The 23,882-nt window shown below is 36.5% G+C and overlaps 1 protein-coding gene across 1 annotated transcript in view; it reads left to right on the top strand.

Moving 5' to 3' along the window:
- The window catches only part of LOC113240200 (neuroligin-4, Y-linked), a 132,026-nt gene that overhangs the window by 34,191 nt on the left and 73,953 nt on the right, over nt 1-23,882 (top strand). The window contains exon 3 of the mRNA XM_026477448.1: nt 11,803-12,000. Within this exon, the coding sequence (XP_026333233.1) occupies nt 11,803-12,000 (198 nt within the window). The remainder of the gene's footprint in view (nt 1-11,802; nt 12,001-23,882) is intronic.

The following is a 23,882-nucleotide window of genomic DNA, read 5'->3' as shown; positions in this document are numbered from 1 at the left end:
TTGAATTAAAATTATTAATCCCATAGATAAAGGATGAGTAAAAAAAATAATAAAAGAAAAAGTTATTAATAAAAAAGAAATAAATATTTTTATGATATCAAAGAATAGTTTAATTAAAATAATAATTTTGGAGATTATTGATAAAGAGAATTCTTTTTCTTTGAAGTTTTTAAAGAAATTTCTTAATTTTGGATTACAAGACCAATGTTTTTTTAAACTATAAAAGCTAATGATAATAATTTTTAATGTACTAATTGTTATTTTTATTATATTTTTTTCTGGGAACATGATTTTTGTTTCAAAACATAAACATTTGTTGATTGTTTTATTAAGATTAGAATTTATTGTATTAAGATTTTTTTTTTATTGTTGATTTATTTGAGTTATATTGAATATGATATATATTTACTAATACTGTTTTTGGTTTTTTCTGTATGCGGTGTAACCTACATTTAATTTTTTTTCCCCAAAATATTACTTTACATGGTACGCTTTCTTTTTTTTTTTTTCTAGCCGTTCTTAACCATATAGATGTGGGCTTCCTCTTGTTTCTGCCACTTCTCTCAGTTCTGTGCCACATGTATCCAATTCAGCCCCGCCACTTTCTTTAAGTCGTCCTTCCAATGCATCTATGGTCTCCCACTGGGGCGTTTGTCTCCCCAAAGTCGCCATTTGAGGATCGCATTACACCAGGAGCCATGCTTTCGAGCAACGTGATCCGCCCTACACAAACATTTTATATTTGGATGCTATTTTTATATATAAAAAGTATATTTTTAGTAGCTTCATTACAGAAACGTCGCTTATATCATATTTTATTTGGAACAGTGTTTTGCGATTTGCTTAGTAGAACACCGTGTACTGTTACAGAGTTGAAATAGACCCTTCCAAAATTATGTTTTCAGTTAACAACTTTATCAATTTAACATTACGGTAAATGTACGATAACGTAAACGTACTAATTGTAATTATAACAAATTGTTATATATCTAAAACTAATTGAATTAAAACAGACGGCTGTTTCTGGTTAGTTTAATGGCTAATTGAATTGCTTTCAGACTGTTGTACAATATTTGAATATTAGTCTTAATGGATATATTATTTACCTTTTCATTTAACTAAGACCTTTATTACGCATGGGTATAACGTTTAAATTTGTGTAGGATGTGTTTTATTACAGCTATTGTGATGTATGGGCTATTGATGTTGATGATGATGCTGTAGACACTCAATAAGTTGTAAAATTAAATGTATTTTTTATAGTATTGTGTCATGCGTATCTATAACAGTTACAGTGCCACTCAGAGCTTTAGTAATAAATACCAATTATAATTTTTTTTATTAAAAAAACCGACCTAATAGTTTTCTTATCGCCTTTTTGATTAGTTTTGTCGACATCGGTTAAAGGAGAGTGCGCGAAACCGGATTCATGCCTTAGTTTGCCACCATTAGAGGTGGAATATTTTCTTGAGATTTCAATGGGACTAACACTGGAGTACCCTCTTTCCAACAAAAAAGAATTAACAAAATCGGTTCACAAATGCCGATAGTAACCACGTAACATACACACAAAAAGAAATGCAGTCCAATTGAGAACCTTCACCTTTTTAAAATCGGTTAAAAAGATCTGCCAATGTGCGTGCCACCCAGAGAGAGAAAGTTGACAGGAACGATTTGCCTATAATTTCACCAGCACCGTTACCCTTCAAAATTGAAACACAGTAAGTAATGCTGTCATTACTGCTTGGCGGCAGAAATAGGTAAGGTGGCAGTGCTACCCTGGATGAACTCTTTCCCAAGGTGCTCTACCGTTGCAATTTATAAAAAATATATATTTATTTGACAACAAAATTGTGCAGGTAGATACAGAACAAAAAAAATTAATAAAACACTATAGACACAACTTGTTGCAGCGTATATCGCGTACAGAGAATTGGTCTTCATTCTTACACTAGGCTAAACCTGTCCCGCAGGTAACGCAATAGGAACAGATTACGAAAGAAGTTTTATCAATGAATTATTAGGATTAATATGAACAAATAAAAAATAAAGAAGATAATAAAAATACTTAATTAAACTTAATATGTATACGTTATAATGGAAAGGATTGACGATTACTGTATCTTTACAAAGTTGATCATCGGTGTGAATGTGCGTGTGTGTGTGTGTGTGCGTGCGTGTTTAGCACTAGGATACCTCTCTTAAAACCATTTCATTATAGGCCAACGTCTCTAAGAAGCAACAGACCTCGCACTTAAACTCTGGGATAGAGTAGAACTTGATGCAACGTAACGAGTTTACTTTATTGTAGATGGATGCACAAATCTAGGAAATCTTCTGGCGAAGGTGGTATTTATAGAGGGGATCGACAGTCCATAACGTCTTTTTTCAAGAGACTCACCATAACTAGCAGAAGAAATTACAACTTTGTGTACCCGCACCATGATCCGGAGCAAGAAGAGACCATGAACCGAAAGGACCGCACTTTCCTTATATAGAGTAACTGTTGGGTATTTGTTAGGCTTTTTCGACATTATTTTTAACACGGATCGTTGAGCCCTTTCCAGTATCAGCATATTGATTTTACCACCGCCACCCCACACAGTAATACTGTAATCGATAACGAACTGGCAAAGCGTCACATAAATCATCTTCAGAAGACCCATGTCTGCCGTCATTCGGAGATTCTTAAAGAGGTATACCAGCTTGGGTACTCATTTAGCAGTGGCAATCAGGTGCTCCCCAAAATTGAGCCTCTCGTCAACTACTCCAAGATATTTTACGTTACTTATTACCTTATGTCAGAGTGTGACGTGCGCAGTGCCAGTGCTTCACAGATATTTGCGATTTAAAGCTCTGAGTGACACTGCGACTGTTATGGACAGGCTTACCATCGGACACACGACTTGTTCGTACCGTCATGTGATATTATATAAAAAAAGACAATAACAGGGTTTGCCACAAAATTAATTACAAGAATGTTGCAGTACGGGGTACTTTTCGGGTATATGGATCTCAAAAAACCAACTACGAGCTTCACATTGTGATTTTCAAATGCTGTTCACGTAGTTGCCTCCATAGAGAATTGATATCAACAACAAACTGACTTGAATTTATTCAATGATTTACATTGAACCTGTTTTTAATCAACATGAGCACTAAGGCACAAATTAGTAACTTTTTTGTACTGTCCATCAACGGGCTAGGCTAAAACTTCTAAAAGCAATCCCAACATTTTTAAATAAAAGAAAAAAGAAGAAAAACTCATTCGATTCGGATGGAGTCAAAACAGAGAATTCACCATACCGTCACTGTACACTCCAAATTGAGCTATGTAACTATCCAGCAGAGCTCACGCGTTTTTCTATGTGCTTTTTCCAGATCTTTATTTTTGATTTTTAACAACTTTTTGCCATAGCGCCATCTGTGTGAAATTTCTGTCATAAATTTTTTCTTCACTCTGGTTTTATTTTAAAAGGTTTTTAATTTTTTAGTCTGGAAATTGGCGAAATTTTATAACGGCATTTTCAAATTAGTCTCGAGTTTTGAACTCATTTTTCCGGTTATTAGTTAAATTTTGTCACGTGATATCGGTTGTAAGTTTTTATTAATATTTAATCAAACCATCTATACCTAGTACCAGTAGAGTTCCTTGTGAAAGAGTACGTCCAGGGAAGTACTGCCACCTTACCTATTTCTGCCGCCAAGCACTAATGTCAGCATTACTGTGTTCCGGTTTTGAAGGGTAAGGGTGCTGGTGAAATTACAGGCACATGGGACTTGTTGTTGGGCGCAGTGGTAGTGCCCATCAGATCTTTGCAATTTAAAGCTCTGAGTGGCACTGTAACTGTTAAGGACAGGCGTGTATCTTACCATCAGGCGCACGACTTCTTCGTCCCGTCTCATGATGTTATAAAAAAAAATCTAATTGTGGTAGAATCTTTTTGTTACAACCTGAAATAATTTATTAAGATACCATCAAGTAAATATTTATCCCTTTGCAAAATATTTGCTTCTAAATTATTTTAGTTCTTTCCCCCAAGGTTGCTTGATTGCTACCTAACAATAGGATCGCCAGTAATACCTACCTCGCCCTTTGTTTTTGTGTTTTGCTATTACAGGTATTTGTATTGCATTATATTGAAAATCCCGGCTATCATCAAAAAATATATACTACAGTTACCTGCGCGTGTACCCATGCTAAACAATATTGTTTAAAGCGATTCATAATTACGCTTGTACAAGGTTAATAAAAACAAAGCAGGCTTTTTGTTTGCGGTATGCTTTTGTGAGTGACTTGCAATTTTTAGTCGACGTAACTTTGGAATTGCGTTTCAAATTTTAAGGGTTTTCATTAAATACCTTCGTTTGACATTTTAGATTGTTTGAACGGTCAAAATCTAATATACAAACATTTGGGTTGGGTAGTAGTCTAGTTGGAGAATGATTGCTTCTCAAATGAGCGGTCAACTTTTGGATTTCATTTGGTGGCATATCTCTACAGTCGATGCCCTAACATATCTAACTACCTAACCGACTATTTGGTACTGAGTAGATGAGTATGAAGACGGGTATTAAACAAAGTTATCCTTAACCTGCGAGCCGTTAAATCCTTTTTGCTATGACTACCTTATTGCGTCATTAGTGAATGTCGTTCTAAGAAACTTTTAAGCCAATTTGATCTTTAATTACATTAGATAAATACAAATTTAAACCAAAAAGTTACAATTCTTTTACACGTTTTGGTTGAATGCTTAAAAACTCAAAACGTCTCAGAACCAAAGTATTTTGTATATCAGTAAAACTACTTATTTCCCAACGCTAAACTACTGTTCCATTGAATTGTTAAACCTTTCGAAAATAGCGCGATTGGCCTACATAAACGTTAGCCTGTCAAAGGGAAATACCGTTCCGTTTTTAGTTTAATTTTGGTTTTTCTTTAGACAGTTAGCGCGATACAGAATGTACGCAACGTGGCACATTAGCGACGTTTCGTTTGTGGTTTAGTTTTGGTTTTACCGTTTACAATTAGCGCTATAGGCCCTCAGGTGTCTTAGGGCGTCGACTGTACCTATAATGTTAATTTCTAAGTTATGGCCATTTGTGAATGACTAATAGCGATATGGTGAAGGAAAACACATTAATGAAATCAGTATGTCGAAGAAACTATTAGTGGCATTAGAGTTCTATGTTTATCCAGGGAAGAAGTACCACTTTGCCTATTTCTGCTGCCAAGCAGTAAGGAGAACATGACTGTGTTCCAGTTTCAAAGGATAAAGATGCTCGTGAGATCACAGGCACATAGGACTTATCAACATAACCGCTCACGCGATGCGCTTCTCCTACAGCAAAATGGTGGATATTTGGTTTCGCAAATTAGAAAAGCATTCAGTTTAAATACAAGTTTTTATAAATAAAAATTATTATTATTGGCATTGCTAAATAAATACACTCCGTACTACCAACAAAAACATCTCAAATAAAATGCAGTAATACACCGCAAATCCTGCATTAAAAAAGCAGTAATTAAATTTTTGGTGTTCTTGGATAAATATGATAATATTCCTTTTGAGTGGTTCTAACGTTTACCATGAAATTACTTCTTAAAGTATAGTTTATAAACATTTATATTCAGGGTAAACTTAAAAAACGCTACTTACGGTATGTTTTCAATAAATAAACACCGAAATCACCAGACCAAACAATAACACACACGATTGTCGTGACGTATTTTTGATAAATGACAGACCCACGCATTAACAACTTTATGGTTTGCTAGAGTAGTTACCGAAATAGCAATTAATATTAGTTCTTTTACCTGTTATAACTTGGATATCCGATAAATCGGTATAAAATCATCACCGGCACCTCTAGGTGTGGTATGCGTCTACGGCTGCATGTATCGCGTGAGCGGTTATGTCTCAGGGTGAGGGGCGCAGTGGCATTGTCCCTTAGATCTTTGCGATTTAAAGTAGACATGTCGCTTTCAACTAGGTGCAAGACTTGTTTGTCCCGTCGCGTCATATCATAAAAAGAGTAAAAAGTTCAAAACCTTTGCAAAACAGGTTAAGCCTCCAACCCGAAGTTGAGCCAGCGAGGTGGATTATGAGTAATATGATAACACAAATGCCTTAGAAACACTTATCTTAAAGACTTAATTAGCACTCAACCTCTTTTTACATTTTGCTTTGCGTGCTTTCTCAAACATTGATCAGTCACCGGTTTCGTGAGGTAAGTTGGTTGTAATTTAAATTGTAACTTATCTTATTTTTATATCGTTCGTGTTTTCAATTTCAAAGCAAAATGATCAAAATGTTTATTGTCAAGCTAATATCAACCTTCCAAAAAGGTACCAAGTTGAGTAGCATGCTAATACTGCTCCACGTGGAAAGGAATTTGACTTTTCCATGGCAGATATTTCTCTAATTCGCACAAAGCGGTTTTGTTTCTCGTTTATTATGCAAACAGCCAATAAGTGGAATTTTTAGCGAGGTCTCTGTGTTTCATAAATGATAATCTCGATAAATATTTAATTCCAAAATTAATATACCCCTTTTAGGTGAAAGCTAATAGCACTGGAGCTCCTTGTGAAAGAATTCGTCTAGAGAAATGCGACATACCTGTTTCTGTCGCCAAGCAGTTACGTGAGCAGAACTGTGTTACGATTTTATAGGGTGCTGGTGAAACCACAGACAAACAGATAAAACTTGTCAATTTTTAAACAAATACAAAATACAAAAAAATTCTTATTATTTTTTAGATTCAAAGACGTACATTGTTGACCCTATCTTTTTTCAAAACGAAAAGAAACTAACTCTCCCACGTCCGTTCTGTGATATCACGGGCCGCGCCGCGTCGCACCGATTTGTTCGGAGAAGCTCGCATCACAGGCCCATACAATATGAAAACACGCCAGTACGGGCCGCACTCTTCCTGTCGTTGGCACGAACTCGTAGGGCACGGCCCGTGAGACTAAGTACCGTTCGAAGCCAGCGTAATGCGGGTGTATGCGGCGCGATGTATCATTGCGTCTCTATATGTCTGGAATCAGCGAGTACCTTACCCTGCCTATCAAATCCTTTCAATACGATGGTAAGCATTATATTGCATGCCATCGATAAGATAAGCTGCTCATTTAGGGCTTAGCTTTACACGTTGTCCAAGGGTTGCGAACTTTCTTCGGCATGCAAGTTTCATTACGACATTTTCCTTCTCAGTTACCGAAAGTTGGAGAACATTCACTGAAGCAACATATTCCTGCGGTTTTAATTTCCACGTATGTTTTGTAAATGTTTTGTTTTAAAAGCCAATATTACGACTATAGTACTTATATACTATATACAACATAATCCAAAAATACACAAATTCTCAACGTGGATCAAAGCAAAAGATCACAAAATCGTTAGAGGCGAGCCTTCTCTTCATTATGCTACTGTTATCTTGTGATTGTCATGCTAATACTGTCGGTTTGTACAGCATTAATATACAAAGCAGGCTTACATTGTATTTGTTACGGTAAACGGCATTAACTAATGGTTAATGTTTTGTTTAAATAGTAACAGATATGAGTGTTGAGAGATATGTGTGAGATATATATGTATGCTACGTCTTTATTGAGATTAAATTTATAAGACAAACATATTGTAATAAAAGTGGTAAAGATATTCGGATGAATTACATATTATGCCGATCCCACCTAGCGTATGGTAATGATAAGAAGAACAAGAAGTGGTAAAGTTATTAGAAACAAGGATGATAGGGTTAATATGTAAAGATCCTCGTGAAAGTATTGTCACCTTACCTATTTCTGCCGCCAAGCAGTAATGTGAGCATTACCGCCTTCCGGTTTGGAAGGCTAAGGGTGCTGGTGAAATTACAGGCACGAGGGAGTAGTCAACTTATGTGTCAGGGTGACGGGCGCAGTGGGAGTGCCCCTAAGATCTTTGCGATTTAAAGCTATGGGTGGCACTGCAACTGTTTTGGACAGGAGTGTCGCGTCTCATGAGGCGCACGACTTACTCGTTCCCTCACTTGGTATTATATAAAATAATAAAAATTTTCTTCCGCTGCCTCCACATACGCGGATCCTGTACAAATACTATATTACTAAAAAAAGACCGTGTAAAAAAACCCTATTGTATTTACATTTTATCACACGAAATATAAAGGGATCGCAGTGAGCGGTCTAGCGTTCCTCGCAAACATTCACCTTCATCAGGTAGTTGGTCCACTTTTTGGGCAGTCTGATGCCCATGCCGCATTTTCCATAACGCTGTGACGGTGTGACCTCCTTACACCATCATATCACCTCTTTGTATCGCCTCTCTCCGCTTGTATCTTATCTTTTTTTTAATTTTACAGGTATTTAAATTTTAAATTTGAATTTTTCCATCTTCCTTCACTTTCCCATTTTGTTTTCGTACCACGGTCACTCCCAAGGAGTTGTTAATAAGCTAATCATGTGTAATAATTTATAAGTCTACACCCTTCATGTATCTATTTCTGTAATTCAGTTTCTCGGCCCATTTAGGGGTAAGTGCCTTAATAATAAAGTGTATGGAGTGTTTTATACTGTTATACCTGTTTTTTTACATTTACCTTTATATTGTTACAGCCTTTCTTTAAACTTTACTTCTTTAATAAATTTTGTGGACCGGAAGTTTCCCATTTCATTGCCGTGAACCTGTTCACGGCTAGTTAGGGTTACAACCCTTTCAACGCTATCGTCACTCGAGAACTTTTTTGGCCCCATCTGCCATCTATTTTACGAACACTATTCAAGTGTAGTTTAGATTCCAATATCATAGGTTAGATCTCCCTAAACTTGAATTTGGAACACAGCAGTTGCTGTAGAAACAGGTAGGTCGACGATGCCTAATCATACGAGTCCCGCACAAAGAACGCTACGAAGTAAATGGAGATTGTGTGGCATAATTACGTATTAAAATTGCGTGACATTCTACCATACCTACATTCCAGTTGAACTAACACAATAATGTTAAATATAGCGTATAAGTCCAAATTCGCAACAAGATTCGCCAATTGATAAGCGCTAGCGTGTTGAAACGTTGTTTACTGGGGATTTTCAACAGCTCATTTCGAAATGTTATTGCGGCTATAGTCCTTAGATAAGAAAAACTTATAAGGTTAATGTTATTTTCTTAATGAAAATAATTTAGTTTATAAGTTATCAACAGAGATGGGCAACTGCATGGGTTTTGACCCGGTATTTTGTTAACGCCGCATTAAATCGGGTTAAAATCCATTAACGCCCAAATCGAAGGCAAAAACTGCTTACAACTAAATATTTGCTGTAAATTGAATTTGTTCAAATTGAATGATGTTATTATTACAAAAAGCTCATTTCTTTCTGATTCGATTTGCTTTTCTATTGAATCAATTCGCTTGAAAATCGCATTTAGTAGCAGTAGAGTTTCTTGTGAGCGAGTTCGTCCAGGGAAGTACTCCCGTCTTGCTTATTTCTGCCAGCCAAGCAAGGGTTCCGATTTTGAAGGGTAAGGGTGCTGGTGAAATTACAAGCCCTTGACACTTGTGACTTATGTCTCAGGGTGTCGGGCGCAATGACAGTACCCCACATATCTTTGCGGTTTTAAAGCTCTGAGTGGCACTGCAAGTGTTATGGACAGGCGTGTAGCTTACCATCAAACGCACGATTATTTGTTCCTTCTTTCACTTGATATTTAAAAAAAAATTAAATAAATCGATACAAAAAATGGTTAGATTGTATTAACTGGGAAGTACTGGCACCATACCTATTACTGCGTTCCAGTTTTGAAGGACAAAGGTGTGGTGAAATTACAGACACATTTGACTGTGACCGCTGACATCAGATCTTTACGATTTGTAACTCTGAGCGGCATGGCGTGTCGTTTACTATCCGGCTTATTATATTCGTTACGTTACTTGACGTCATAAAGAAAACAAACCATCGCCGCTCTACCATAATGTAATGAATTGATAATGAAATGGTGACGCACGTTTTAAAAGTCTTTTGTTAAAGAAATTATTTCGTCGAAGTTCCGTAGCTTGATTGGGGATTTACATATATTTGCAATTATTACTTAACATAAAAACGATCGTGTTGCTGAAACAACATTGTTGAAGGTCTTTTTTTCAAATGTAAAACAGAGGAAAACTTGGACACAATCTCTCCTGTACCGCTAGCATGACAGGGCGCGACTAGCGCGAGAGCGACATAACCGTAACTTTAGAGTGAAAACCTTGCATAAGCGTTTTCACATAGTTCGTTTTTACTGATTTTTGTTGATAAAAAAAACTTACGAAGTTGTTGCTCAAATATGTTATTGAAGTAATATAGTGTCTGTAAGAGGTATAATTTGACTAATTAATACGGTAACTATAAACATTATTGTGTTTACTACATTTTCATCCTGAAAACTTACATAGAAACAAGACTCTCACTCACTTTAAGAGGGTGTAACCAACACACGGCGATTCATATGCGATTGAATGTGTGCAAGCGCACGACTGCATCGATACAAACGCGCGATTGCATCGCTATTTAAAATCGCGCGCGTGTATAAAAAAAGATTTGCGACTGTAACGCTACTGCATCGCGTTGTTGTTGAAGGTCACAGATAATAGCAACACCTAGCGCTTCTATGTCCCTCTCGCATAAGATGCGCGCTGTCATGTTAGCCCCTACTGATGTTTTTCGCCAATGTGGCCGAGACGAAGGTAGACGTTAGTCGAGTTTTGAATGTAAGGTTAGTAGTGAAACTATAGGCACGTAGGACTTGTGAAGTTCGTCTCTCAAAATGTCGAACGCTGCGCTATTATCCCTGAGATCTTTGCGATTTAAAGCTCTGGGTGGCACTGGAACTCTTGTCCGTCAACGCGTCCCTTGACATCATAATATAAAAATTAATAAATGGTCATTCATTCCCTCTTACCTTGAATAGCCTCAAATTTTTATACTACTGAAGAAAAAAGAAAGAGCTTGCAGTTGAATTTATCATCACCATCAACCCATTGTACGTCTCACTACTAGGCACGAGTCGTCTCTAAGGAGAGGACTTAGTGTACAGTCCACCACACTGGCATAATACGGGATAAGCAATTCTTTTTTATATACGCCTAAGCTGTGTATTATTATTACATTAATACGATTAATAAATGGGTCAGTGATGCGTTTGACCTGGGTAAATACTGTGTGGCCGCAATGAGAAATCTTGTGTTTTTTATCTGTATTTTGTCTTTTTTTTATTATTTTTCTAAATGGACTGTGTAACCAATGCATTTTTAGCATTGACTTACAAATAAATGGACGACGGGTCTAATACAAAAACCACGAAAAAAATGTCCCAAGTCAACCTATTTAAACGTAGTGACATGTAAAGGAATATGAAAAGCTAAAACGTTGAATTTAAATTGTAATGTCATCGCAGTACTGTCTAATTTTGCTTGCTTCGCTGTCAGTCGAACAAACGAAGACTAAAGTGTGAATGACGCTCTGCATACGATTTTAACGCCGTATAAGTTCGGACACTTTTTAGCGCGGACCCGACGTCCATATACATAATTGTAAGTCAATGATTTTTAGTAAATTTAATGTCTATCGGCGGGGAACTGTTTGCTTATCAATGTTATTTTAATTTCTATTATGGTGTAATATAAGCTGTTTGTACCTTCTAAGGTAAAATAAATACATATGCCAATTGCTGACGCTAGCAAGTGATATGTACCAATAATATGATGATTAAGAATAAAACCGTTTTGCTGCAACTAATACTTTAAAGACGTTCTTTTCTTCTTTCGCAGGCTTTCTCAACCCTCGATCCGACGAGTACCCCCGCTCCCCAGCGAATTACGGTCTCATGGATCAGATAGCAGCGCTCCATTGGATCAAGGAGAACGTTGCCGTATTTGGAGGAGACCCGACGAATGTCACGCTAATGGGGCATGGCACAGGAGCTGCTTGCGTTCATTTCCTATTGACTTCTTTGGCTGTTCCTGAAGGTAAGTGAAATTAATTGACTACAACTACTATAAAATACGCAGATTGAAATAAAATGAAGTGTTGAAAATAGTGTAGGAAAAGTAAAGCTAATTAGAGAAAGAAGTGGGCATTGAATACGACACACTACAAAAGGCAAGATGGAAGGTAAGAGACGCAAAGAAAGGCCTAGACGAAGTTATATAAACAACTAACAAATAAAGAGAAAAGTTAATGTCGATTCGTACCTGGAACTTCAAGTTGTGATTACTCCACAAACAAAAACCTAGCTCTTAAATGAAAAAAAAAGAGAATTAACGAAATGGTGCGGTCACTTTGTCTATTTCAAAAATTCTATCTTATCATGAATATTATAATCGGCTGAAATATGATCGCATTCATCGTTACACTCTGTAAAGAGTTTTGAACAATTGAAGTACAGCCTTAGTAATACGAAACCGAAAGATAATGCTCGTGTATTTGAAACGAGGACACTATAGATACAGAAGACGGAATTGTTCATATAACTAATGGAAAAGGTAGACATTAAAGTTGTATGGATTATTTCTCCAGCATAACAACAATAATGACTTTATGACGTTTCAATAAAGTCCTAAATAGGGTGTGTTATGATCGATACAACAACAAATAATCTATTTTCACTAGTTAAAATGATACTTAATATAATTTCAAAGGACATAATCACTCATGACGTTAATAAGTGGTATAACAACAAAAGGTATAATTTCATTGTATGCGTTAAACTTTTGCTACGACATTAGATATAATGAAAAGCTAACATAATGAAGTAATGATAAAATTTTAATGTGTAGACAATATTTTTTGTATCAAAACGACCTCCAGCTTCGAATGGGCTGTTTACAATGAAATTAAGACACAGGGACAACCTAATTGTTTGAAACGTCAAGCAAACTGATCGGGATACATGAAGGTAGGTGTTCCCAGGTTCCTAGCAAGCGCATCATTTTGGGACGCGGCCACCGACACGTTGAAACTTTAGTAACAATAGATTTAGATGCGAAAGAGTTCAGCGTCAGCATTACTATATACGCTATCTCCCATGGGCTTGCTTATAACACAAATAAAACAGTATACATGGTGTTTAAGGCCCCGGGCAGGAAGGATCCGGATATGACACTTCCTGTTTTTTAAATGGAGCTCCAATTAGCAGAGTTAGTCAGTTTAAATATCTAGGCCACTATTTGACTGACAACTTAAAGGATGACGTAGATGTTGAACGGGAACGCAGGGCGCTGGCGGTGCGGGCGAACGGGCTGGCGCGCAGATTCACTCGGTGTACAGCCGCAGTCAAAATAACGCTATTCAGAGCATACTGCACTTCGCTGTACGCGGGTGCGCTGTGGTCGAGCTGTTCGCAGCGCTCGCTCGGTAGGCTGCGCGTCCAGTACAACAATGCCTTCAGGGCGCTGTTGGGGCTGCCACGTTTCTGCAGTGCGTCCACCATGTTTGCCGAAGCGCGAGTGGATAGCTTTAATGCTGTGTTGCGAAAGAAGATGGCTTCGCTTTTGACCAGAATACGTGGCAGCACTAACAGCCTTCTGATGACGATAAGATGTGAGTGCTCAATAATGCAACACTTAATTAATAATACTTTGTCTTGTGTAAAATATGTATTCTAACGTAGTCATAAGTAAAATACTAACGAAATGTGGATCTAGTTGTCTGAATAAATGAATATTATTATTATTACTGCGTTCCTCACACTTGTCTCAGGGTGACAGGCGTAGTGGCAGTGCCCTTCAGATCTTTGAGATTTAATATAAAGCTCTGAGTGGTACTGCAACTGTTATGGACAGGCGTGTAGCTTACCACCAGGCACACGACTTATTCATCCCGTCACGTGATATATTAAAAAAAACATATATGCTATGACGCCTGCCCCCTACTGGGGTAGGCAGAGGAGACGCGTTACCTGATGTATCTCTTACGGTTCATCCACTGACATCAGTCTTTTTATACACGCCCGTCTATTATTAGTATTTTGGATCTGGCCCTTTGAAGGACATCCTCAATCTGGTTGAGATATTTACGCCGAAGTTGACCTTTAACCACGTTTCCCTCCACGTTCGCTCCATAAATTTGTGTCGTAATAATATACAATATAAAACATGACGTTGAAAAATAACGGTACGAGTATTTATTTCTCAACAAGATTTACTCTTACTGACATGAGAAAATATAAACCAAAGTTATAAACAGCTTAATGTCTACGAGTTACGTTTAAATGCCAGTAAAAACCAAAATAGGTTCTTTAAGAATTAATCAACGGGGCGTAATTGTGCATAATTTAAGTAACCATCGAACTGGATATACAAAGTTAATTTTAATTTTAATAGCAGTAGACCTCCTTGAGAATATGTGCATTACTGCGTTCCGGTTTGGAAGGGTAAGGGTGCTAGTGAATTTACAGGCACGTGGCACTTGTCAATTTGTGGTGACGGGCGCAGTGGTAGTGCCCCTCATATCTTTGCAGTCCCTGGGTGGCACTGCAATTGTTATGGATAAGCGTGTCTCTTACCACCAGGCGCACGACCTTTTCGTAACTTGGTAACATATTTAAAAAAAACTCTAAGAGCAGTAACCCCGGTCCAGTTATTTCGAAGAAATTTTTCATTGTGTTGAATAATAAATAATTACATACTAGTGGAGTATTTGACAAAAAAGCTATGAATGTCGTGGTAATAAAACATTACGATATTTAATAAATAAATATTTATATGCTTTAGATTGTCTCTTATGGCCATGGTTTTAAATGGAAGACGCGGTGTTCCTCCGCATCGACAAAGTTAATCGGTCAGGGATTCAGGTTCAGTAACCAAGCAAACGATAGTTGTTTTTTATTTGTACTAGAAGCGACATGTCACAGAAATCTTACAGCTTCAAGTTGTTGACAAGGACGTTTGGAATTAGCCCGTTTGCGAGCAAAACAATTGGGATTATTTCAGAGAAAGCCACCAGAGTGGATCTCTGCGCCAGACCGAAAAACTTCCGACGTTTCTCGGTTTCGGCACTCAGGAGACCCTTATCGCATGAGACAGTAACGTCCTTTTAGTTATTATTAAGTTGACTCAGAGGCTGTGCAGCCTTTGATTATTGCAGCCAGGAATTGATCTACTTATGACCACTTGTAATAGCTCGTAAAGAACAGTTGTCTGTCGATTGAGATTTTGGATCTTATAATGGCATGAGTCACCCAAATTTCTAAGTTTCATGAACTTTTAGTACCAATAGCCTCCTTTACACAGTCACTCTGTCGCGCGTGATCAGGAGCGGACAGGATTGCTCGCGGGAAAACCCGTGCAAATTGTCCGTGGAATTGTGCAGGCCTTCCCGCGCAAAAACAATTTTTAAGCTAAGGTTTTATCGCGCGCGATTGCTTATTTTAATTTTTGTTGCAACGGAAATAGCATCCATGTAACGGCTGATCGCGCAGAATAGACCGCGTGAAACTGGCGCGTGTTGGAGTGCGCAACGGACGGGCGCAATGGCGCGGTCTTTCCCTTTTCCTTCCAAACGTCTTTACACGCACGTTCAATCGCATATGAGTGATTAAGTATAGTCCGCTAATAACTATCGCTATCGGTGTAGGACAAGGAATATTCACGTCCATTTAACTCCTCGCCTGGTAAGCCTTACGAGTGAAAATTGACAGATTTGTGTGGAAGGGACAAAGATTGAGTACGCGGATTTACAAAAATCTCTAAAACTTGAAAAGAACAAGATTTTTAAGTTAGTAATTTGTGTGTGTGTGTGTGTGTGTGTGCGTGTGTGCGTGCGCGTGCGCGTGCGCGTGCGCGTGTGCGTGCGCGTGCGTGTGTGCGTGCGCGTGCGCGTGCGCGTTCGCGTGTGTGTGTGTGTTATTTCAAGCATTCTTCTCATACATTTTTTTACACGAAAAAGCATCACAAAAAAATGTTGTTTCAACCAGCTACGACAAGCGCGCGTATATCGAATGAATTTTGAAATCGATATTTTACTCATGCTTCACCACCTGTCCTTGTTGTGGCCAGGAGCCGCCTCTTTGCCAGATAAAGTCCACAACCCACATTTGGCTACAGTGGCGGACTAAACTCTGTCTTTTAATGATGATGCATAATTATGACACTGAAAGAATGCAGAGGATCCATAACGAGCTTCGTTTAATATGCCAGTTTAGTAAAGACGTCTACTAAAATGAGATATCCAGCTAAACGAATAAATTATAAAAGCAGTATCAAAGAAGATTTTACAGCAACCAATATTTTGTTAAAGTATATTATTGATTATGTAAAATCTTAATTACCGTTTCAAAGTAATATAAGATCGTGATTCACAAATATTTGTTAGCGGTTATTATACACGTGCGTGGTCCTAAGTTATACTCTACATATCGTACTCTCCATAATTGACGAACTTCGACAATTATTTGTTTCGAAAGCGGTTAAATGAAATTGAAAAACAAAAGATTCTTTTAAAATTCGCAAAAGCCACACATAGTCTTTGTGAAAAATCGTTCGAGAAACACCATCTCGACTTTCTGTACAATTTTCTCGACATTTTCGCTGAAACATAATATAGATCACCTACTAGACAATTTTACATTACATTAGTTATTTTTATGTATTTCAAATTACGCTCGTGTACTTCTATAGATCTGCGTTAAAAATGTTCTCCTCGGTTTTTTGCAATAATTAATATACATATAAAATCTATTTCTTTTTATTATTTCAGTTTATTTTGTTTGCCGCCCACTATTTTAACGGTGACAAAATTACGGTGTAGAACTGTCAAAATGTTTTAAAATCAGTTGTGACCACGTGACTATGCGACCATGTTTTGCATTACGATATAAATATGCAACTAAATTGTGACGTCACGGTGCTCGCCACGTTCGCTATTGTGATAAACTTTCAAAATGGCGGTTTTATCCTCGAGTTTGACATCTAAATGTGGATATAATAGTTTTATAAAATTATTATGTTATTATTATAATTATTAAATTATTCTATAATTAAGCGAATATTACCATATATGTCTTTTTGTAATTTATTTGGTCAGTTACCTGGAATTTAGTTCTCGATTTTTGTCAATTTATTATTGAAAATGTGATAGCACAGTATTTTGCCAAATGTTTTAATTTTGTGTCATATTCTTTGTCAATTTCTTTCCTTCAAATAAAACAATTCGACCGTTGGAATATTTTCTATTTAACAAGCCTATTCAAAGCTGCGGTAAAACACCACGGGCCAAAAATTCGAGCAAGCTTCATTTAATTTTATTTGGACTACATAACATTCTGTAATGCTGTTACGTTTATTACCGACATTCAAAATAACATCTACTGCGTTTATTTTAAGTTCATATTCGTTATAAAGGTATAACAACCGAATAATGACCTCAAAATGGTTTCAATACGAAACGCGAAATTCAAATCCTCCCATTACCTTGCATAATTAAGTTTGGGTTTGAGAAATTATAGTTTAGTCCCTTAATTATTCTGACACAGCTATTTTCATTCTAATGTCCTCGATATGTGTTCCTGCTCCACTTTTATGGATCCTTATATTTGACTACATTAATTTGACTAGATGTAGTCAATTCTGTATGCATTTTATTTCGAGCCCAATAAATATTACGAGTTCTAGCGTCCTTTATTGTATTGGACAATAGATTCAACTCGACTGTGACATCGGTCTCACTTCGGGGTTCGGGGATAGCAGGAACCATACTTTTCCACCCGGCTACTCTACTGATATATCATACATCCGTTTAGCGTGATATTTTTGGCCCAATCTTTTTTAAGGAAGTTGTTGAGGTACGCATTCCAATTGCGACCTTTTCCTATGTTTCTGTCCACGTGCGCTGTATAAATTTATGTTGTTATTCTACTAACATCCAGCCTTTCCTTATGGGTAAACCGTCATAGCCTTTCCTTTTCTATCCCAGCAATTACATCGTCTTACACATCACAACGCCCACGTTTTATGCTATTTGTCTCTAAGACTTCCACCAAACTGCGCAATGCTCGTATGTCTATAAAATTCACTCTACTTTCGTCTTTCTTCTGCTAAATGCAGCATTCTTTACCGTACTTCAGAATACGTCATAAATAAGGAGTTTAACAATAAGAAAATATATTATTTCAAGCATTAATCATTTCGATCTTCTACAGTATTATTACCTTCTTATTCTCTCTTAAATTTAAGTTCTCTCGTACCGTATACCCTGCAACTTTTCTTTAACATTGTGCTTTTCTTTAAAAGCTTTTCTTTTGATTCGCACAAAGTTGCGTATTTTCAGCGATCCTCTCCCCACTCGCCTTGTTCCAGGTGATTAAATTAACCATTTCCTGTATTAACGGAAAAGAATATATTGTCTATGAAATACAAAACACCATGGCCCCAAAGCGTATCCTTGAAGTGCGCCTATATAAACTGTCCTATGTAAACGACTGAATATTAGCTTTTAGCCAAGTTGTTGTTTATATTTGTAAAGGTAACACGATTTGGTGAAATTTGAGCCATCGGGTTGTTATTATAGTGTTGTAATTTCATGTTTAGACTTCTGACTTTAGATAAACAGTTCCATTTATGGAATTGTTTGTAATTAAATAGTAGTAGAGCTCTTTGTTAAAGAGTTAGTCCAGGGAAGTACTGCCACCTTACCTTTTTCTGCTACTAAGCAGTAATGTGAACGTACAGTTTACACTTTCCGAAGTAATTATAAATCACACACTCCGCTGGCTTAGCTGCCCAAAATGTGTCTTGGCCTCCGAAAAGAGATCACGCCACTCCCTCCAATCTTGCACAGTCTTCGCGCAGGTCCGCAGGACCCACAGTGTCGCTCTAAGGATGCTTCCATACAGTATCTCGACCAAGATAATCTGTCTTCACGAGTTTGTTATCTTTTTTCAGTGCGTTTAATAATAAGTAGTGAATAATATTCCAAAGGGATAAAATCCAATTTTGTGGTTAAATAACTTTATGTTTTAATTAAGTCTATTTCTTAATATAGCATTAGTTATACCTGTACCTTATTTCCGGTACACTAAAAAGCTCGGAAGCCCCAGATACCACAAATTCCCTACCCTAAATTGTTTTGTTCGAAACCCTTCATCAGGTATGCGGCTTGCTTCTATATAGTACGTGGGTATATCATTACCATTGCAACTCGGTTATTTCACGATAGAAACAGTTAAAAACTAGTTTTGGAGTAGCAACAACAAGTATTCTTTATTGTACACAAGAACAAATACAAACAAACAAAAGATGAAAACAGAGTACAATAGACAGCTTTGTTGCTACATAGGAATCATACAACTTCAGGGTGACAGAGTGAACTGAGAAAGTAATAAAATTTAGAGGAAAATTCGAAATTCAGCCGCGGATGACGGTCTCAGACTAAATCGAGAATGTTCTTAAAAAGACTGCGTAGTGAGAAGAATAGGATGACTTGTACGAAAAGATTGATGAATGTAAGTGAAACGTTCATTGATACTCTGCCTACCCCATTGGGAGTCCAAAGGCGCGAGTATTTGTGAATGTATGTAAGTAATTTCAATATATTTCGAACCGCCATATTTGTAAAACCAGTTACATTCAAAGTTACTTAAGCAGTTCTGAAATGGAAAGCTGGAGTTCTTGAAAATTTCAATATTCCTTATACTTTTGACGCTTAAAATTGGTTGCGACAGTCAAAGTATAGTGGTAGGAGACTGTTAAATTCTTAAACTCGTCGTTTGGACTGACTACTTTGTATTTAGGTGTAACACCCATATAAAACCCATAATTAAAATATTCACAGACAATACAACATATAAGACCGATATTGATACGATATTGTGATAACGATAGAGCCGTGTGTGCTTAAAATGAGTTCAGAACCATTAGTAACCATCTAAACTAAACACAAAATTACTCCGTTTACGTGAAGTCCGAGTACAAACGCGTTTGCATATTCATACCTTTCCGGAGCGATACCTAGAAGTTGGTCGAGAAAAATGGCGACAACGTGCGCTTGTTCGACTACACCTCTTTTTTTTCATGGCGAACATTTTCATTGTTTTAGCAGTATGTTTAATTCCGTGAAACGTTATACATACTTGTTTTCGGAAATAATGATTTAACAGTTCTGTAAAACGTGTCCCTTTCAATGTAAATTATTTGCAAAATAATATAGACCATAACGCGATGGTAGCCAAATGGGAGAACGGATGCTTTTGAATAGAGAGGACCACGGTTCTATTCTCTATGGCGGTTCGTACCTATGACTTGAATTTCTGGGATACGCACATTTGTACAAGTTTAGTAGCAATACCTAGAGGTATTAGTAGCAATATCTAACGGTAAAGAAAAACATAGTGACAAAACTTGCATGTCAAAGAAGGTTCACAACCCCTGAATAAAGTAATTTGGGCCACTTCAAACAACTAATTTATGCTATAACAATAGAACGAACACCTTCACCTCGTTGTAGAACGTCAAAGAACAATGATAATGCCTTTATTTAAATACTTTAGCCGTACCAAATCAAAAGATGTATAAGTGTGACTTGAAATAAAACAGACAATAAATGAGAGGCGTGACAAATTTAAAAAGCTTAGGCCTCCAAACTAGACAAGAGTCAGTATCTTAGGAGGCAGTGTTAGGCGGGACAAAATATGTGCTTGAAATAAAAACAAAACAAGATATAAAGCGAAACGGACGCCCGCGACCGCGTTGTTGCTCATTTAGTGATAACTAGTGTGATAGGTGTAATAAATCACGGAATATTTTCCGTATATAAATTATCCGTATAAAATGTGTATATAAATTTTATAATTAGTTACATTGGAATCAAGATAAGACAGTTTTCCTGTTACCAATACTTCTTAGCCAATTGAAGCTTTGTAATTCACAGGGGGTTAATGTTTGGACGAACTATTAAACCGCTTGTTATCAGATAAGTAGGTATATTGCATATATTGAGAATTTACATGGTATGCATAGCTATTTTATAACAAAAGTGAGACATCCTCTATACGGTCCTGTTATAAACGAACAACAAAATATAACCACGACAGTAAGATCGCCAGTGTAATGTCAATATGATATACCACGCCAAATGGTTAGTAGTACTGACGAGAACTACTAGATGTCACCACTAACAGGATCTTAGTACCAAAAATAATATTCCTGGGAATATGATAAAAACGTATACAATTCGCGTAAACTATAATTTACTGTAGTTTTTTTACCTCATAAAAGATTCTCACATAGTTTCCATCGGAAAAGAAAATTATTGGAATGACATGATTATATAATACTGCGAACTGGTAGCTTTGCAAAAAACGTTTTAAGTGCCTTACACTGAGATTGAAAACGGCTTAACTCATCAGGGATTCCTCCATGACTTAGTGCCCTGTTACTCGAGAAGTAAAATTGCATAATATTAATTAACGAGTATTTACTCGTTAATTAATCATTGAATAAGCAACTGTAAGAGGAAAGTAAAATAGAAAAGTCACAATAATATGTTGCACTGTTAATACAATAGTGTATTAAGTCAAAAAGTGTATTTTTTCAGAATTAATTTCGAAACGATTTACTCACGTCTCAGATTATTTATTAAAATTTATGTATAGGATGTTTAATACCGACATCTAAACAGTATCCTATGTGCCAAATTCATTTTAAAATAAAAGTGTAAAAATTATTTAAATTTTTTAGTTTCTTTCATTTTGAGATACGTAGATATCTTTTAATTGCTTCTAATTAAATTTTACGTTCACCAGTAGTATGATCTTGAATTTCACACATATTGAGTAATAACACTATTGTAATAGCAGAGCGATGTGTCAAAAACAATATCGTCACAATATAATAAATCAAAACCACAGACGAAGTTAAGATGAACAGTAAAAATGCTAACAAGGACTGATGGTTAGAATGTAATTAAAAATTAGACCCCAAAACACATTTGTCCAGCACCTCTACGCGACTTACACTTACAATTCACCGACTTACACTATTATTATTATTAGCCCTTGAACGTAGATTGTTTTGCATACTACTGGACAACTGGACAAGTAAAGAAAATAGTACACTAAGTATGTTAGATAAAATAAAAGAAATAATTGGAACAGTAACTTTATGTGCAATAAAGAATATTTCATTCAATCCTTTATTCAAAAAATTAATAAAGGAAGGAAAGGTCGAGTTTGTAGATTTTCACTATTACCACCCATTGGAAATGAAAATACGGGACCTGTAAAGAGATCGAAAGGTTGGTTTGTGTAAAAGAAAAAAATATTTGCAATTTGCAATGCAAATTATGTTTAAAGACCTTAATCTTTAAACATAATTTCATTTTCCAACGGAAAAACAAATTTTTGATACCCTTTTGAATGTTAACGCTTTAATTATGCAATTTAGATTTCATTTTGTACCTGAATAAGTAAACTAAATTGTGAATTCTGTTCAATTTATAGTATAAAACTGAGCTTACAATAGAAAAGCGGTCAGCCATTCATTATATATTTATAGCAATAACGCAACCAAGTACAGAATACCCAATCTCATTTAATGAAATGTAACTCCGCTTATTCGGATGCTTATTTTGGTCCTTAACGCTTAGATGGTACCTAGAAAAGCCGCGATGCGATTGTAATAATATTCAAAAAGACCAACAGATGGCAGCTATTACATTTTTGTCAAGGTTATTACTCTTGTTCTGGTATTGATTATAAAATAATTATGCAATACCATTATAATAAAATCGCAAACAAGCTGAGTCTGTACTTTTAATATTTTAAAGTAAGTCAGTGCTATTTTCTAGAATCAAATAAATGCCATCTATACAATTTATTGCGAACTAATAAATGAATATACTATTGAGAATCCTTCCATTTGTTATCATTTCAACGACAGTTTACTATTTTCATAATTGTAAATGAATTTTAAGTAAATATTACCAAATTGTTGTTTAAATAGTTTTGCACTTCTTTTTTGTACTTCATATTTCGCGAGCCTAAAATGGAGATGGGCAGGATGCGTTGCTAGGCGGGTCGACGACCGATGGACCAAGGCGATCACTGAGTGGTACCCGGTAGGAACGAGACTTCTCAAGGCAGATCACCTGCTAGAAGGTCCGACGATATCGTCGGGCTGGTCGGAAGATTGTGAATGAGACTGGACCGATTGAGCTGGCTTGCAAGAGGAGACTCTTACTCTTTCTTATATCATATGTTAAACCTCATAATTATTTTTGTGAACACATGCTAGTAAAATAATTTTTTATAAGTAAATCGGTCAATCTGTTTGCGTCTATAACAATCTACCTGCACAGTTCTGACGACGCGACTTCCTCCATCGTCATCCCGCCTTTTTAATACCTTTGCTATGGTTCCTGGCCACTATTTTCAAATTTTGAATCGTTCTTTAATTCCTTTGTCTCGCTATTCTCACTTTGTTTCTTTCCGTCGTCACTGTTTGTTTAATCCTGAAGGAAACACGTCTTCTCTTCTAATTTTACAACCTTTTCACAGGAGTCCACCGCACACTAATCTAATAATGAGGCGGTTTCGATGTTTTGTTTGTACATTCGCGTCCCACTATAATGTGCAATACCTACGTACCGGATCAGTTTGTTAAACGTTTCGAACGATTTGTTGTCTTTAGGTGCCTACCACAGAACAATAAATACAATAGAAGTGGTTAGCCGCTCACGCGATACATGCAGCCGTAGACGCATACCACACCTAGAGGTGCCGGTGATGATTTTATACCGATTTATCGGATATCGAAGTTATAACAGGTAAAAGAACTAATATTAATTGCTATTTCGGTAACTACTCTAGCAAACCATAAAGTTTTTAATGCCTGGGTCTGTCATTTAAAAAAAATAA

Source organism: Hyposmocoma kahamanoa, unplaced genomic scaffold (assembly GCF_003589595.1).
Source record: "Hyposmocoma kahamanoa isolate Upper Pololo Valley unplaced genomic scaffold, ASM358959v1 122, whole genome shotgun sequence".
Taxonomy (NCBI): domain Eukaryota; kingdom Metazoa; phylum Arthropoda; class Insecta; order Lepidoptera; family Cosmopterigidae; genus Hyposmocoma; species Hyposmocoma kahamanoa.
Note: the sequence above shows the minus strand (reverse complement) of the source record. Positions and strands in the feature narration are given on the sequence as shown.